Source organism: Sinohyriopsis cumingii, chromosome 1 (genome assembly GCF_028554795.1).
Source record: "Sinohyriopsis cumingii isolate HCF-2022 chromosome 1, ASM2855479v2, whole genome shotgun sequence".
Taxonomy (NCBI): Eukaryota; Metazoa; Mollusca; class Bivalvia; order Unionida; family Unionidae; genus Sinohyriopsis; species Sinohyriopsis cumingii.
Window position 1 is genome coordinate 13,678,613 of NC_142961.1, and position 18,582 is coordinate 13,697,194.

General features: G+C 35.3%; 1 protein-coding gene across 4 annotated transcripts in view; it reads right to left on the reverse strand.

Annotated features, from left to right (window-relative positions):
- The window catches only part of LOC149806437 (uncharacterized), a 210,961-nt gene that overhangs the window by 32,604 nt on the left and 159,775 nt on the right, over positions 1-18,582 (reverse strand). For all 4 annotated transcript variants that reach the window (XR_016420227.1, XM_089953321.1, XM_089953308.1 and 1 more), the window contains exons 52-55: positions 14,173-14,411; positions 5,892-5,955; positions 2,989-3,148; positions 340-431 (exon numbers count right to left, since the gene is read on the reverse strand). Coding sequence is in view for 3 of the 4 variants with exons in the window: in XM_089953321.1 (XP_089809447.1) it covers positions 340-431; positions 2,989-3,148; positions 5,892-5,955; positions 14,173-14,411 (555 nt within the window). In the remaining variant the exon portion in view is untranslated. The remainder of the gene's footprint in view (positions 1-339; positions 432-2,988; positions 3,149-5,891; positions 5,956-14,172; positions 14,412-18,582) is intronic.

Below are 18,582 nucleotides of genomic sequence, written 5' to 3' on the forward strand. Positions count from 1 at the left end.
TTCTAAATATTGGAAGCATACTTCCAGATATGCATGGAGAGTGATGTTTTGCCTCATCTCCCAACTGTATGCAGGGGTAATTTTAAGATGATATAGTATATTTTGAACTTTGAAGAAGATAAATACAACTCATTTATATTTTCAACAAAAGCATAAGTGTTTACAGCAGTATGAATATATGCCTAATATAAAATAACACAATTGAGTAGTAGTAAACAGTGTGAAATAAAAAATTCTGAAAAGTGTTTTGCACTTAAAAATGCAATAAAGTCTGTGAAATATGAAGGGTGTATGAAATCACGGCTTCATGCGCCAGTTAAAAGCTATTGGTAGAGTTACCTTCTCTTGGCAAGACAACAACATATGATTGCCACCAAGATAATGAATGCCAGGACTCCACAAGCCACAGCCACTGGTATCACCCAGTCATTCTGAAATTCATACATAAAATTTACCAGATGAAAATGTTGTGTTGTTGTTTGTTTTTTTACATGAAAAGAGTCCATAAAACACCATTTCCCCACCAGTGAAAATCAGATTTGTTAAATAACTTTATCAACATTAGAAATTTTAAATTTTTTCAAAAATGATGCCCTAAAATGGCCTCTTCATCTATAAGTTTGTGAAGGATGAGTGGCATTATTGGAGTGAAGCTGGCAGAAGAGCATGTTCATTGCATATTATTCTGTCATTGGTGGAAACTGGTGCTCTTCAAAGAGAAGGTAAATTTAGTACAAGTCACCTGATGAATCCTCTGCAAATCCCAACACCTGAACAATGTATTCCATAGTTTAAATCCCCTAGTTTTGTGTCAAACTAATAAAAGAATGTGATAGACTCTTAACCTCTAAACAAAAGAAAAGTGAGTGTATACATGACTAAGCTCCAGCTTTACTCCAATACAATGCCACTCCACAAATGCTTGCATGAGGAAGCCATTATTTTCTGTAAAGCCTGACACATGCATACAAAACATCTTTAAGACAGACAGACAGATAACAATACAACAATTATTAAATGGAAAGAATAAAAACATGTATTCAGAATTGCTTTACACATTCTTAACCTGTTTGTGAGAACTAAAGCGCAAGTTTCATCTTAAGTTTTTAGTTGTAAACCTAATGTATCAGAATGTAATTTATGTAACTATCACCAGATGACCAGTCTGATAAATTTGACAAAAAGTATATATTGGCCTATTATCAGATAAATATACAAGCAGTAAGTGTTTGCTACATTTTAAAAAAAATAGGACTGAGCTTATCTTTCAAAAGATATGTTTATGTGCATAATTATGCATATTTAAGACAAATCCAGTAATAAATGCCAGAAAATTAATGTTAACAATGGAGCAATCAGAAAGATGCTAAATAACACATACACAGGCTTCAGGAATGTATAACCAACAGAATGACAAACACATTTTTAATTGAAATATAAGCATTAAATGCACACTTGTTTTTAAATCACACAAATTCCCTTAAACAAAATCTGTTGATTATATAATATAATCTGTTTAAATTCAAGTTTTAAGAAAAAATCTTGTGTTTTTCATTACATACAGGGCAACAGCAGGTAGCCATACATTTGAGAGCATGAATCATCCATGTGGTACTTTTGGAAACAAATCTTCAAGATTTAAAATTTATTTAAGAAGATTTTCAGAAAATATATACACAAAACATAAGAAAATTCTTGATTAGCTTCTGTTGGATTTACACTTTTTCTCACTTTTTAAGCTACAAAATAGAGCCTGAATCAAGGGGTCTCCCTGATGATCAGATCAGTCAATTAATCAATAAATGGGATTACTTCATTAGCATCTTATGGGGGCCCTGAGTGGCCGAGTGGTCTAAAGCGCTCTCCGTTACAGATCACTGCCATCTCACCTCTGTCTGCGTGGGTTCGAGTCTCAGATTTGGCTAATGTGGGTATGTGAGAAAACTTGCCAATAGCTTCTTGAGGGTCGGTGGTTCTTTCCGGGGATTTCCCAAGTTCTTCCTCCACCATTAATACTGGCCGCCATGTATAGCATATTGTGTGCTGAAAAATGGCATTAAACCCTACAACATCAGCAACAACATCATATGGCTTGCAAGGACAGCAAACTGAAGCTTTGAAAACTCCAGAAGACTGAGATATTGAACACAAGTTCTAACATGACCATGTAATCCCAAAATGAATTGAGTATGAACTTAATTCACACTCAAAAATAATAAAAGGTTTGGATATCTAATAATCTACTTCATAATTATATGAGAACCATGTAATTTTCAGGATTTCCATTTAGACAAGTTCCCTCGAATACTGGGCTGAATATAAATTACATGTCAGGATGTCAATTTAGACAAACCAAGTTTTAGGATTTCCATTTAGACAAGTTCCTCGAATACTGGGCTGAATATAAATTACATGTCAGGATGTCAATTTAGACAAACCAAGTTTTAAGATTTCCATTTAGACAAGTTCCCTCGAATACTGGGCTGAATATAAATTACATGTCAGGATGTCAATTTAGACAAACCAAGTTTTAGGATTTCCATTTAGATAAAACTTGAATACTGGGCTGAATATAAATTATATAAGTTTTAGGATCCATTTAGACAAACCATGAACACTGGGCTGAATATAACTTATTTTCAAAAGAAAATAATTATGATTTCTTATTCCTTTGTTTTCACTGTAAATTCAATTTCAGAGATTTAAAATGATTGGGTCTGACCCTGCAGTCACAAAACTATGTTTGTACAAAAGTTTATCATAGATGTAAAACATAAACATTTAAACCATTTTAAAAGTTGTTTTTTCTTTGTCAATTAAATTTGGAAAATGTACTACAAGTAATACTACATTATGAAACTTTGGTGACTCTAACTTTATTCTGAGTGATTCTATTAAAAATTTGATTTTAAAAATGTGGTGTTCAATTGTGATGAAATCATTTTATGTGGTTTGATCACAGCCCTGTAGATTTATGAAACAACTTACATCTTTTTTGTCTTCAACAGGCTCTGCTCTTGAGTATAAGGTTTTTCCTATCTCGTTTAATGAGGTCTGAAGGTGGGCCTCACTGGGGGCCTTTAGGGTCTCAATATCACAGCTAGACTGGTTACATTGTACAGTGTACTCTACATCAGATATCTCCTTCCTGAAAAAAGGTCAATCAGTCTATGATATATTTAGAAAAATACATTTATAAATTTGAAAACAAATAAAACGAGTTCACCTATGTAAAACTGACATGATGTTGTGATACAATTCACTTGTTACTCATAAATCATGACAATAATGTCTGGAAGAGAATAGGTTTACGATATTGCAATTTAATTTGTTATAAAAATTATAGAAAATAACATTTTTATACAATTTAAACTAACTTCATGGATTTTCTGAATATAATGATTTATGACAGATTGGGTTTCAAGCCATGATATCCTTGAAAAGTTAGAGAGCGGATATGGTGGTTATGAAGCAGATATTAAAATGTAGCAAATACAATATAGGTCCATTACACACAACCAGTGTAATTAGTGTATGCAATTACTACCTCCTGATGCACTATATATATATATATATATATATATATATATATATATATATATATATATATATATATATATATATATATATATATATATATATATATATATATATATATATATATATATATATATAACAACCATGAGATAGCACATTCAGAAACCTTTGAGAGAGTCAATCTAACTTTGTGATTTATCTTTAAAAAGCTTGTTGTGATTTTTCATGCCAGTACAACTGTCAGACCTGAATCAGACAGTCAACACTGTCAGAAATATCAGTTTACCTACCTGAATGATAAGTTTTTACCCACCTATCAAATCTATCAATCATTCTTAGGTTGTGGATTAAATGTTTTATCCTTATTCATTTGATAGCTATCTAGCTGCAAAGTTTTCTCTATGAATGTGTTGAAGCAAATGTACTATAGGATAATGGACAGAAACAAAGAATTCAAAAAGTTCTCACCCAAAACTCAACTTGTAAATATTTTCCTTCATATGGAAAAATATTAGCAAAACCTCCATGAAATGATTATCATCATGAAAGTCAAAGAAAACCTCAATGAAATGATCATAAAATTCAAACAAAACCTCAGTGAAATGATCATGAAAGTCAAAGAAAACCTCAATGAAATCATTATGAAAGTCAAACAAAAACCTAAATTAAATGATCATGAAAGTTGAACAAAACCTCAATGACATGATCATGAAAATCAAACAAAACCTCAATGAAATGATCATGAAAGTCAACCAAACCTCAATTAAATGATCATAAAGTCAGACAAAACCTCAATAAAATGATATGAAAGTCAGAAAAACCTCAATGAAATGATCATGAAAGTCAGAAAACCCTCAATGAAATGATCATGAAAGTCAACCAAACCTCAGTGAAATGATCATGAAAGTTAGAAAAACCTCAGTGAATTGATCATGAAAGTCAGATAAAACCTCAATAAAATGATCATGAAAGTCAACCAAACCTCAGCAAAATGATCATGAAAGTCAGACAAAACCTCAATTAATTGATTATCACCATGAAAGTCAAACAAAATGATATGGTACTATCTATTTTAATATATAAGTCAGGTCCAACTGCCAGCAACATAGACCCTAATCTGCTGTCACATAATGCAATGGCAGATCAGGGTTTGTGTTGTTTATATCACTGATAATTCTTAACAAGCACAGACCCAAATCTGCCAGCAAATTAAGCAATGGTACATCTGGGTCAATGCATTTTGTAGTTGACTAAGTCTTATACATGAGTTGATACAGTATCTTGAAATATAAAGCACACCAAACATATCATGATGTTAGATTCAAGAAATAACACAAAGTCCCACAAGGTAATCCACATTTTCATATACAAAGCACACCAAACATATAATGATGTTAGATTCAAGAAATAACACAAAGTCCCACAAGGTAATCCACATTTTCATATACAAAGCACACCAAACATATAATGATGTTAGATTCAAGAAATAACACAAAGTCCCAGAAGGTAATCCACATTTTCATATACAAGGGTCTTTGACATGTTTGAGAGCAAACTTAGTTATCTGTAACAAATATATTTTTAGAGCATAACTACTGTAATAATTATTTCATTTCTGGCATTTTATAAGCACCCCCACAACCCTTCACATGCATATGTACACACATCACTGATCGTAGGCATTTTCTGTAGCTCAGTACATAATGTTGTCTGTCTGTTAATGGACCCCAGTTACTGTACATAATGCTGTCTGTCTGTTAATGGACCCCAATTACTGTACATAATGCTGTCTGTCTGTTAATGGACCCCAATTACTGTACATAATGCTGTCTGTCTGTTAATGGACCCCAATTACTGTACATAATGCTGTCTGTCTGTTAATGGACCCCAATTACAGTACATAATGTTGTCTGTCTGTTAATGGACCCCAATTACTGTGCTATGGTGAGGGAGAATAGTATTTCTTTCTTAGGCAATAGATTTCACTAGTTTATTGCAAAACTACCATGTATAATCACTTATAAGTCAAGTCCAACTGCAAGCAACATATATGCTAATCTGCTGTAGCATGATGCACCTGTAGATCAGGGTCTATGTTGTTCGTTCTGCTGATTATGCCTATCAAACTGCACAGACCCAGATCTGTTGGTGTATTATGTGATAGCAGAAATTGGTCTGTGCAGTTTGCAGTTGAATTCATTTTATAAGCAATAATATATGGCAATCAAGAATATCAAGTAATCAAAGAATATATGTTATGTTTTTTGGAAACCTGAAATACTTGTAAATTAATAATGGAAAGAGGAAAGAAGGACATGAAAGTGAGAGAGGGAGAGAAAGAGAGAAATTCTTACCCATCTCGGTCTTTTTCACCTGTGACTTGTGTTACCACTACATTCAAATCTTCCTTCTTAACCTCTGTTTGAAGCAAAAACAATATTTCAGAAAATTTATTTCTAAATATTTTATTAAATCCTTTGACAGACAAAATTTCTGAATTAAAATATACCAAGCTAAGTTTATTTTGTACAAGTTAGCCAGTGCTAAATGTTGGTTCTTGAGATAATCTGCTGTCAGCATAATGTTTTTTAATTGCATAGCAAACATGCTGAGATTCATGTAACTCCCAACACTGATGCCTTCACATGACCTTGAAGAAGCCACAGTGGCTCATTAGTTAAGGCATTTGATTCATGACCACAAGAGTGCAGATTGAATTCCCACCATCAGTTTATCCTAAATCAGCTACCATGGTGTGTCCTTGGGCAAAGCACTTAAGTCAGTTTCCCTCAGCATGAAATTACCTTCCAATGTCATAAAACACCAAACAAAAACATGAACCTGACCTCTGCCCTGAAGGAGATAATTCAGTTGGAATCATATACAGAGCTGAATCTAACATAAAAAGGGCAACACAATATCAATTTCAAACACAAGTTACTGCTGGATTTACACAGTTGCAATTCATGTTTTATTTTGTGTAAAGTGTTACAAATACTGACAAAAGTGTAGTATCATGTGACCTAAAGATTAACTAGTTTATTTCAAAAGAAAGTTGTAAGATAGTTGTCTTGTTGTACTTTATAAAAATAAGATACAAATGTTAAGCCAAGATTTTACTCAACGCTAAAGCACTTTATGAAGGTGTGGACCCAGCCTTGGAAGTTCAACCTCTGAGCACAAGTTTGCACTTGAACAAAAAAATAGTTCCTCAAAGAAACTGATGCTGTATGGTCTGAAAAGAATGTCCACTAATTCAAGATAAGACCATCTGTTTTTCTTCATTTACATGCCAAGTGTTCAAACCCTCTCTGATATTACTGAGTGACAAGATATTCAAATTAACCACTTTGGTTGCCATATTTGATGTAAGATTGGCACCATTTTCATTTGGGACAAACTGGACACCAGTAAAGATATTTTATTGAAAACCTTATTTTGGTATAATCATCCATTAAGGAGAATTAGTAACAAGATTTTCAATATGTACATTGTGGCAGCCATATTTGAGGTCAGATCAGTGTCATTTTAATTTTGGATTAGCCTTCTGGTCACTCAATGACGTCAATATGACTTTTGTTTAGGAGAATTAACAATAACAGCAGTATAAAGATTATTGCCATAATAATAATAATAATAATAATAACAAATAATAATAATAATAATAATAATAATAATAATAATAATAATAATAATAATAATTGTATTTGAAAAGGGTGGCACAATTAGTTGCACAGAACAAATCCTCCTTATGGCTCTATTATATGCATATTTACATACATGTACATTCTTTCACACATAATTAAAAAAGAACTAATAATAAGCTACGTATATATGGGCATGATAAACATAAAGTTGTGAAATAATATGCTCCATCTAGGTATATTTTGTATATATATAGTACAAATAGTCAGACAACAAAGTGTAAGGTTTGTACTTTAAGATGTATTATATTTGTCAAATCAAACAGGTTCCATATTTTTGTCCACTTATTTAGATTATAACTAAATGCATTTCTATTTGCACTTTCTCTAATTTCCTTGGAAATTCTGTTCCAAATATGCCGCCCTGAATATTGAAACCTTTTCTTACAGAGTTCCTTGTTTGTTTTTGGAATGGAAAGGTGGTTAGCTGAAATTGATCTTAATTTGGGAGTATTGGTTTGTAGCATGAACTAGCTCAATGAAATATTATGGGTCCATATTAATTGAAATCTGTACATTGATTTGAGCCTTTCTCAAAAATATTCATTCACTTACTGTTAATATCAAAGTAGTCTGGTTTCTTAATAGCTTTCACAATATATTATCCTATGTTTAATTGATAGATAGCTCTGATTTGATCAATTTGTCATCTGCATATATGTCAGGAGCCTATTTTCAGTGGCAGATCATTTATGAATATGGGAAAGAAGAGTGAGCCTATGATTGATCCCTGTGGTACTCCACATGTACCAGTAATTGGTCCTTCTTATTTAGACACACTATTTTCTCATTGTTAGATATGATGTAAACCAATCAGTTCTTAAATTGTCACATTAATAAATGTTCAGTTTATTGTTAAGGATATCATGACCAACAAAATCAATCGATCTAAGGCAGTAATCCATCTATTATCTATCTATCATGGAGACCAATGCTGTCTCACAGCAGTAGTTTTATCTGAACCCTGATTGGTTCTGGTGAATTAAATTATAGCTTAAGTTATATCCTCAAGATATGTATTTCAAAGTAGTTTGGACAGAGTTGGTAAATAGATATTGGTCTGTAGTGACAGCTATCTTATTTGCTGCCTGACTTGTGAATGTGGGGAACTTTTGCCAAGTTCTATATCAGGGGAAACACTGAGGTGAAGATGCTTAGATTATATATCAGATAACACATTTGAAGAAGCCCTCAGGAGATGTGGTCCAATATTACCCAGACCTATTGCTTTCAATATCTAAATAGTTTGTAAACATTGTATAACTTTTACTTTAGAATTGAAGAGATCAAAATGTTTGTGCCTGCTGTAATTTTTCTCAATATAAATTTCCTTGTTAATCATAGAGTTTACAACAGGTTCCTTAATTCTGGAGTCCATGCTGACCCAAAATTCTTTGAATGTTTTGCCATCCATCCATATCAATCATCTGGCCTTCTTGGCTAAGTTGTTGGATTGGGTTGGGGATGACTTTGTGGAACATTTACCTGCATTGAGTTCTTAGTGCAGTTATTTTCAAAGCTTACTGAGTGTTACTGCTCCATTGATAATTTTTGTTACTTCATTTCTACATGTTGTATAACATGTGCTTGTTGACCAACAGATTTGAAATAATGACAGGTTTTCATGGTATCTAAAATGTCACGAGTTAATCAATCAGGTTGGAAGTCCTTTTTTTTTGTGATGTGGTAACAAAAGAATGTTTACCTACCATTTATATTGGGTCTGTATATCAAAAGCATTGTCCATATCATTAAATGTAGATACCGCACTCCAAGGAACATTACAGGGATCTTCCAGAATTTTGTTGTTGTCATCATAACAATTCAATGACATGTACATGTTAGAGTTTTATGAGCTTTGGATTTGATGGCTGTTTTCAAGCTGGATTTTCTGGTTAGGAAAGTAGAGAAGCGATCACAAAGACCTATCCCAGGAATATGAATTTTGGTCACATTGTATCCATATTTGTTGAGATACGATCTATCAAAGTTTTTCAGTGATCAATTCTCATGTTGGTTGGTCCAGTAATTGGCTTTGACCAAACGTTCCTATAAAACTGACCAATTTCTGTAAATCTGATTATTCATAAGATCCCTGTTGAAACTGTCACCTGAAATGTGTGCTTGACTTTGGTCATCAAGCCCTTTATTCAGTTGCTTTTCAAAATGTTCATTCCATCTGACTTTTGCAGAAGGCATAGTCACTAGCCAAGGTTTTGATATGTTAACCTATCTACACCTTAGTGGATTGATTAGAATAGATATTTCAGTTCATTGTCCTAGTGACATCAATTGGATTTCATGAGTAGCCTCCCTTAGAATGTAAAGGCCAACAAACCAATATCATTTAACAGTGGTACATTGAACATCAGCCAGAAATGGTGGAGATAACTGACTTCAAATGGATACCTTGTTTGTTTAACATCAAAAGTATGTCTACATACCACAGAGAAACCATTACAAGCGTAGATAGGTTAACATATTGGAACTTTGGCTAGAGAAGATGTGCAGAAGGGACAAAGCCCAATAGAAATAGTTTTGTGTTTGATTGATTGATTAACCTGAATCCATGCTGCTTCAATTTCATCTAGATCATTTCTACTTTCAACTGAAAATCCATTTCCTCCAACAACATGATCACCCTCTTGAACCTCTATTACGTCTGTCTGGTGCACCATACTTATCAATAGAGAACAAGTCATTTGCATGATTATCATTTAACTTTGTTTCTGCTAAACTCAGAATATGCACTTCATTGACCTTAGTAGATAATAAAAAATTCACTTGAGTGTGTGTGATTTGGATTTTTAATGTAACTTTAACAATTTTTAAGTCATATAGCTACAATGTCTGTAGTGTGGCAGTTTATAGTGATGTCTAACACTGGGGCTTCATGCTGCAGACATGAAGCATGATTTCCCACCCAGTCACATTATCCTGACACCAGGCCGCCCAGTCCCAACACTAACCCCTTGGTATGACTTGACTGGGGTGCAAACCTGCAACCTCCCGCATCCGAGGCAGATGCTCTAACCGCTAGGCCACTAGAGCGGTTAAATTCACTTGTTCTAACCTTTTATTCATAATTTTATATTTATATGTCCAATGTGTAGAACTTTTCTTTAATTCCTCGATTTAATGTATTGCTAAAGAAAGCATCACAATTTAGGAGGGTCTGACAGTGTGTTTAGTTCCACCTTCGCATTACAAACATTTCTTGAAGCATGCATTTAGTCACTATTAAATACAAACACATAATGTACTTCCTCATTCAAAGCATCTATCATGGTTGTCATGGAAACAACATGGACATCATTACCCAGGTGAGTTCCTAAGCTTGTCTTCAAACAGTGGTGAAATTATGTTTCATAAATAGGGTTCTTTTTCAGTCCTTTGCCAACCACATTTCACAGTGTTTTGCCCTATATGTTCATATTTCAAACAATCATGACATTTAATTTTCCTATTATCTCTACATAAATGTAAACCATCCACACCTCTCTAGCTTTTATGGTTTGCTGAAAGTGTTATCTTAGTTCATTTACATTTATAACTAACCAAATATCATAAGGAATCTTTTAGTGAAATGATATGTTAATATGGCCATCCATTCTGGAGGAGTGAAATGATATGTTAATATGGCCATCCATTCTGGAGGAGTGAAATGATATGTTAATATGGCTATCCATTCAGGAGGAGTGAAATGATATGTTAATATGGCCATCCATTCTGTAGGAGTGAAATGATATGTTAATATGGCCATCCATTCTGTAGGAGTGAAATGATATGTTAATATGGCCATCCATTCTGTAGGAGTGAAATGATATGTTAATATGGCCATCCATTCAGGAAGAGTGAAATGATATGTTAATATGGCCATCCATTCAGGAGGAGTGAAATGATATGTTAATATGGCCATCCATTCTGGAGGAGTGAAATGATATGTTAATATGGCCATCCATTCTGGAGGAGTGAAATGATATGTTAATATGGCCATCCATTCTGGAGGAGTGAAATGATATGTTAATATGGCCATCCATTCAGGAGGAGTGAAATGATATGTTAATATGGCCATCCATTCTGGAGGAGTGAAATGATATGTTAATATGGCCATCCATTCAGGAGGAGAGAAATGATATGTTAATATGGCCATCCATTCTGGAGGACTGAAATGATATGTTAATATGGCCATCCATTCTGGAGGAGTGAAATGATATGTTAATATGGCCATCCATTCAGGAAGAGTGAAATGATATGTTAATATGGCCATCCATTCTGGAGGAGTGAAATGATATGTTAATATGGCCATCCATTCAGGAAGAGTGAAATGATATGTTAATATGGCCATCCATTCTGGAGGACTGAAATGATATGTCAATATGGCCATCCATTCAGGAGGACTGAAATGATATGTTAATATGGCCATCTATTCAGGAGGAGTGAAATGATATGTTAATATGGCCATCCATTCAGGAGGACTGAAATGATATGTTAATATGGCCATCCATTCAGGAGGAGTGAAGTGATATGTTAATATGGCCATCCATTCTGGAGGAGTGAAATGATATGTTAATATGGCCATCTATTCAGGAGGAGTGAAATGATATGTTAATATGGCCATCCATTCTGGAGGAGTGAAATGATATGTTAATATGGCCATCCATTCAGGAGTGAAATGATATGTTAATATGGCCATCCATTCAGGAGGAGTGAAATGATATGTTAATATGGCCATCCATTCTGTAGGAGTGAAATGATATGTTAATATGGCCATCTATTCAGGAGGAGTGAAGTGATATGTTAATATGGCCATCCATTCTGGAGGAGTGAAATGATATGTTAATATGGCCATCCATTCAGGAGGAGTGAAATGATATGTTAATATGGCCATCCATTCAGGAAGAGTGAAATGATATGTTAATATGGCCATCCATCCTGGAGGAGTGAAGTGATATGTTAATATGGCCATCCATTCAGGAGGAGTGAAGTGATATGTTAATATGGCCATCCATTCTGGAGGAGTGAAATGATATGTTAATATGGCCATCTATTCAGGAGGAGTGAAATGATATGTTAACATGGCCATCCATTCAGGAGGAGTGAAATGATATGTTAATATGGCCATCCATTCTGTAGGAGTGAAATGATATGTTAATATGGCCATCCATTCAGGAGGAGTGAAATGATATGTTAATATGGCCATCCATTCTGTAGGAGTGAAATGATATGTTAATATGGCCATCCATTCAGGAGGAGTGAAATGATATGTTAATATGGCCATCCATTCAGGAGGAGTGAAATGATATGTTAATATGGCCATCCATTCAGTAGGAGTGAAATGATATGTAAATATGGCCATCCATTCAGGAGGAGTGAAATGATATGTTAATATGGCCATCCATTCTGTAGGAGTGAAATGATATGTTAATATGGCCATCCATTCAGGAGGAGTGAAATGATATGTTAATATGGCCATCCATTCAGGAAGAGTGAAATGATATGTTAATATGGCCATCCATTCTGGAGGAGTGAAATGATATGTTAATATGGCCATCCATTCAGGAAGAGTGAAATGATATGTTAATATGGCCATCCATTCAGGAGGAGTGAAATGATATGTTAATATGGCCATCCATTCAGGAGGAGTGAAATGATATGTTAACATGGCCATCCATTCTGGAGGAGTGAAATGATATGTTAACATGGCCATCCATTCTGGAGGAGTGAAATGATATGTTAATATGGCCATCCATTCTGGAGGAGTGAAATGATATGTTAACATGGCCATCCATTCTGGAGGAGTGAAATGATATGGTAATATGGCCATCCATTCTGGAGGAGTGAAATGATATGTTAATATGGCCATCCATTCAGGAAGAGTGAAATGATATGTTAATATGGCCATCCTTTCAGGAGGAGTAACATTTCCAAGATTTTCAAGATGGCCACTGTGGTGGCTATACTGGATGTCAAAGCATAACCATTTTCATTTAAGACCTACTAAACATCATAAAAACCCATTCTAATATGACTTCTGTTCATGAAAAGAAGTGATAACAAGATTTTCAAGATGGCTGACATCATGGCCATATTAGATGTCCAGTTTTCATAATTTTCATTTAGGACCAACTAGACGTCATAAAAAGTCTTTTATTTAAAACCCAATGTTGATATGACCATCCATTCAAAAGAAGCAATTACAAAGAGTTTCAAGATAGCTGCCATATTGGATGTCTGAGGAGCACCATTTTCATTTAGGACCAACTAGACCTTATGATGAATGTGCGTGTCAGTTTTCATTCCAATCCTCCAAGTAATTTAGCAGGAGTTTTGATAACAAATTTTTGCCAACAGCCAAAAGGACAACAGACAATAGACAATAGACCATACTCTCCTAAGCTAAGAATTGACTGCAAATACCTGTTACTGAGTTTGTGCAACAAGTTTTATTGGATCATATACTGTCTCTCATTATAACACTGCTCATGGGAGAAGCTGTAAAAGTTACCCACATTATAAGTGAGGGACATTGTACTGAGGGATGTTCCAACAAGTCTAATGATAATAGTAGGGGGAGTCTGGTATTTAATGTTATGAAGTCCCATTAGAAATCAAGATTTAAAGTCAAGTTAAATAGTTCAAAGCACAACAAAAAAACAAAATTAAAACAATTTAATGGGATCTATGACAATACCCATGTTATAAGAGGGACACCAGTATACTGAGGGGTCTTGTAGTGAGGGATCAGTTTAATGGGATTCATAACCATACCCATGTTATAAGTGTGACAGCAATATCATGAGGGCCTTGTAGTGAGGGATCAATTTAATGGGATCCATGACCAAACCCATGTTGTAAGTGTGACAGCAGTATCATGAGGGCAATTATAGCAACAATGTTTTCTGTCCATGCAGTCATGTCTCCTATTTACCTGGGTTTTCTTTGTTTACAGCATCCTTCACAGCATCAGCAATTTTCGACTCCTCATCTTTCTTGGTTGCTCCATCGAGTTTGACATTTCCACGAGCTTTGGGTTCACAATGGCACATCGCAGTGCCTGCATCTCCCAAGTTCTTATCCAAGATGCCATTATCTGGCATATCCACAAACATGTCATTTGGTTCCTCTTGGCCATGGGAAACAGTGAATTCAAGTGGAGAAATCTCCTCCCTGTGTAATAACAGTGACAGCTTAAATATTTTCATGATAGGAGTGCATGTATTGAGTTAGTATTTCATAATATTTCAGAAAATTCCCACTACCCTTATTACACAGAGAACACTCGTAAATACTCCTATGCAAGTAAAATATGTCCATCATTCTCAGTCTGTATATGTAGTATGAATTAAATTTATATACAACTAATTGCTATACACTGTTAGCATGGTAACATAAAAATATTGACTGCAGAAAATAAAAAATATCAAAAAGACACAGCTATACAACTTCCTAGATATGTGTACCAAGTTTGGTTGAAACTGTTTTGAGAGTTATGTTGACAGACAGATGAACATAACAATAGCTCGATCCCAACTCCTATTAATACCAAATTATATTTTGCTGAAAATACTTAGTTGATCACAGTAGCTTTAGGACTTTCTTTTTGCTACCTCCACAATCCAGACCCGCACAAAAACATGAAAAAGTCACCTTTCTGTCAATATATAATATAGATGAAGGTGAGTAACTCATCAAGATTACCTATTTCTGCCAGGTGGCTATGTTGGTTTAAACCTAAGTGACATTGTAATCTGGATGCATGCATTTGCAGGGAAGGGTGTGATGGAATGCTAGTAAAGTACGAATTTTGGGAGAAACTAAATTTACTAAAAATTTCCTTTCTCCATCATACATTACCTGATCATGTTATAATATGAAGAACTGGTAAGGGAAGGCACTTGAGCATCCTACCTCTACCCCACAGGAGTCTCATTATTGCACATATGAAAGGATGAACTTCCAATGTGAGATGAGCACAACAGATGATTATGTTTATATGCATGCAAAGGTCATCCCAATGTGATCACACTCCTGGCTTTTGTCTTAGATTTCAAAATTTTCGATGGCAAATCCAGCAAATGTTGCAAGGTCATGTACAGAACTGAAGCTGTGCTGTCATGAATGGGGCATGGTAGCTGTATGAGGCCAAACAAGACTGAGCTGCCCAACAAGACTGAGTTATCTTCTTTATGAAGCAATATCACATAAATAAAAAATAGAGAATGTAGACTGGGCATGCCAGCCAACTGGTGTCTGTGCAGATTGTGCTTTTCAGTTGTGGGGCCTCCAAAGATATTCCTGTTGTAAGCTACTCTCTGACTTACAATTGAAGCAGAAGTGCTTGATTTCAGTCAAGATTGTAATTTGATGGTTGAAACAATACAAGAACGCATGTCATTTGCCAAAAGACCATTTGCAGATGGTACATAAAAAGGTGGCTGAGATACAAGAATGCATGCCATTTGCCAAAAGGCCATTTGCAGATGGTACATAAAAAGGTGGCTGAGATACAAGAATGCCATTTGCCAAAAGACCATTTGCAGATGGTACATAAAAAGGTGGCTGAGATACAAGAGATCTGCCACAATGAAGCGGTAAAAGAGTTACAGAAACTAGAAAATTGAAATTGCTGTCCAGGCAGAAATCTTCTTGGATGCATAAACCACACTGTCAATTTTTTTTTAGAGGAGTACAAACAAGGTTTATATTAGTTAAAACTACATACAAAGATGAATAATGAATAAAGTGTTGGCATAAAGTGTTGACAAAATCTGACTTCTTGACTAACCACTCTAGAATGAAGTAAAGTCATTTGTCTTGAACCAAAACCAAATGTTTTTGTACAGTGTCATCCAGGTACGAATGCATTGCTGTGGAGGAGAATGTTTTATAGTGGGAGATGACACAATCCAGTGTTTTGTAAAGGGCTGAGAACTACCCCATGATGTGTGAAGCAAAGGTGTTTGTGTGTTGCTGTGCAAATATGAAGATGTTGAGACTGATTGCATATTTATCACAACAAACAAGTGGATGGATCTTATCATCTCCATTTTGAAGCTTGATTCAATAATAAATTGATTAAGTTTGCTCAGGTCTAATGACTAGTCTCCATTTTGTGTTGCTTTCTTGACCAGAAACAGCCTGGAATAGGAAGAGCATAATTTCTATCTCCTTCTGCAGAATGTCCTCTTTCATGGGATCCTTTTGTGTCTCCATCACTAAGGAGGAAGACGTGAATGACCCAGTTCTTTTGGGCAAACCATTATGTCCAAGTATGACAGGAACAGATGTCTGACAGCCACAGGAGGGCTAAAAGCAGGTCCATTGGAAACTTCAAGTGGCTAGCTGGTGGCTTGAGGGAGGAGAAAATCTGTTTGTTGTCCCCCCCCCCTTCCAGCCAGCCTGCTGGAGCATGGGACATATGGCTGCCTGTAGCTAGTGTGGCCATGAAAAGAGTGCTGATTGTCCCTTCTCTGATGAAGGACAATACCTGATGAGGTCATGTAGGTATAGGAGACTGTATGAAGAGTAGAAGGGGCAACTCCTATGCTACCTGCTTCCTGAACTAATCAAAACAGGAGTGAGGAATTGAACTGGAAGGAACTTATGATTGCCAAATAGTGGAGCTTGAGAGAAGAGGAGTGTATGAGTGTCTCTTTTGTACCCGATTCAGATTACAGGATGCCATTAAGCATTCAATACAGTATGGTAAGTAATCCTTTTTATAACCTCAGCAATGAAAGTAGCTGCTTTCTATGTTTGGGCACTTCTTGCCTTCTTTCCTGGCTGAAACATTACCATAAAAGCCATTTCAAAATTAGAAATGATATTTTTCAATAACTTGGATGTAGATTAAATACCTGCCTTCCCACTCTGTAGAAAAATGGAGAGGACATGTTCAATGCAGTTATAATTTTAACCAAACTCAGTACCTCCACATGGCAAATGTCAGTATGCAATTGCCAGTAACATGAAAATGTAGGCAGTAATTGACTAACTGAAAAAAGGTTGTCAAATTACCAGGTCACAAATTCTATCCAAGAGATCCCTGATATTTTATGCAATATTCAACAATTGGGATGACATTCAGAAGGATGGATGTTCCTCATTGTCAGCAGCATCCACTTTGGCTTCAACTTTACAGGAAGTAGTAACTGTCAGAGGAGGTGAGCATCCCAAAGGCATCAAGATTAAATCCAGGAAGAACCACCAACCCATGAGAAGCTACGGGCAAGCTTTCTCACATATCCACATTGGCCAAATCCTAGACTCGAACCCACACAGACAGGTTAGATGGCAGTGATCCATAACAGAGAGTGCTTTAGACCACTCTGCCACTCAGGGCCCCATTAATGGAAGTAATAAAGTTCAATACCTGTATCATTGTTATCCTCTCTCCATTCTTAAATCGACTGGAATGAAATCCAATAGTGAGCCCAAAATTAAGGTGTTCAAGGATCTGATTTACTTGCATATAGTGTTCTGAATTTTTTTTATAAGCACTTATCCCTGGGATGAATGAATTGCATCCTGTAATCACTTTGGTCAACACATATCCATTACATTACTCATCCCTGTCATTACTCAACACAGTAAACATATCGACTACATTACTTGTCCCTGTCATCACTTTGCTCAACACAGTCCATTTATTCATTACATTACTCATCCCTGTCATTACTCAACACAGTACACATATCCACTACGTTACTCATCCCTGTCATTACTCTACTCAACACAGTACACATATCCACTACATTACTCATCCCTGTCATTACTCAACACAGTAAACATATCCACTACATTACTCATCCTTGTCATTACTCTACTCAACACAGTAAACATATCCACTACATTACTCATCCCTGTCATTACTCTACTCAACACAGTAAACATATCCACTACATTACTTGTTCCTGTCATCACTTTACTCAACACAGTACACATATCCACTACATTACTCATCCTTGTCATTACTCTACTCAACACAGTAAACATATCCGCTACATTACGTGTCCCTGTCATCACTTTTATTTAACACAGTACACTTATCCACTACATTACTTTTCCCTGTCATCACGTTTGCTCAACACAGTACACATATCCACTACATTACTCATCCCTGTCATTACTCAACACAGTAAACATATCCACTACATTACTCATCCTTGTCATTACTCTACTCAACACAGTACACATATCCACTACATTACTCATCCTTGTCATTACTCTACTCAACACAGTAAACTTATCCACTACATTACTTGTTCCTGTCATCACTTTACTCAACACAGTACACATATCCACTACATTACGTGTCCCTGTCATCACTTTTATTCAA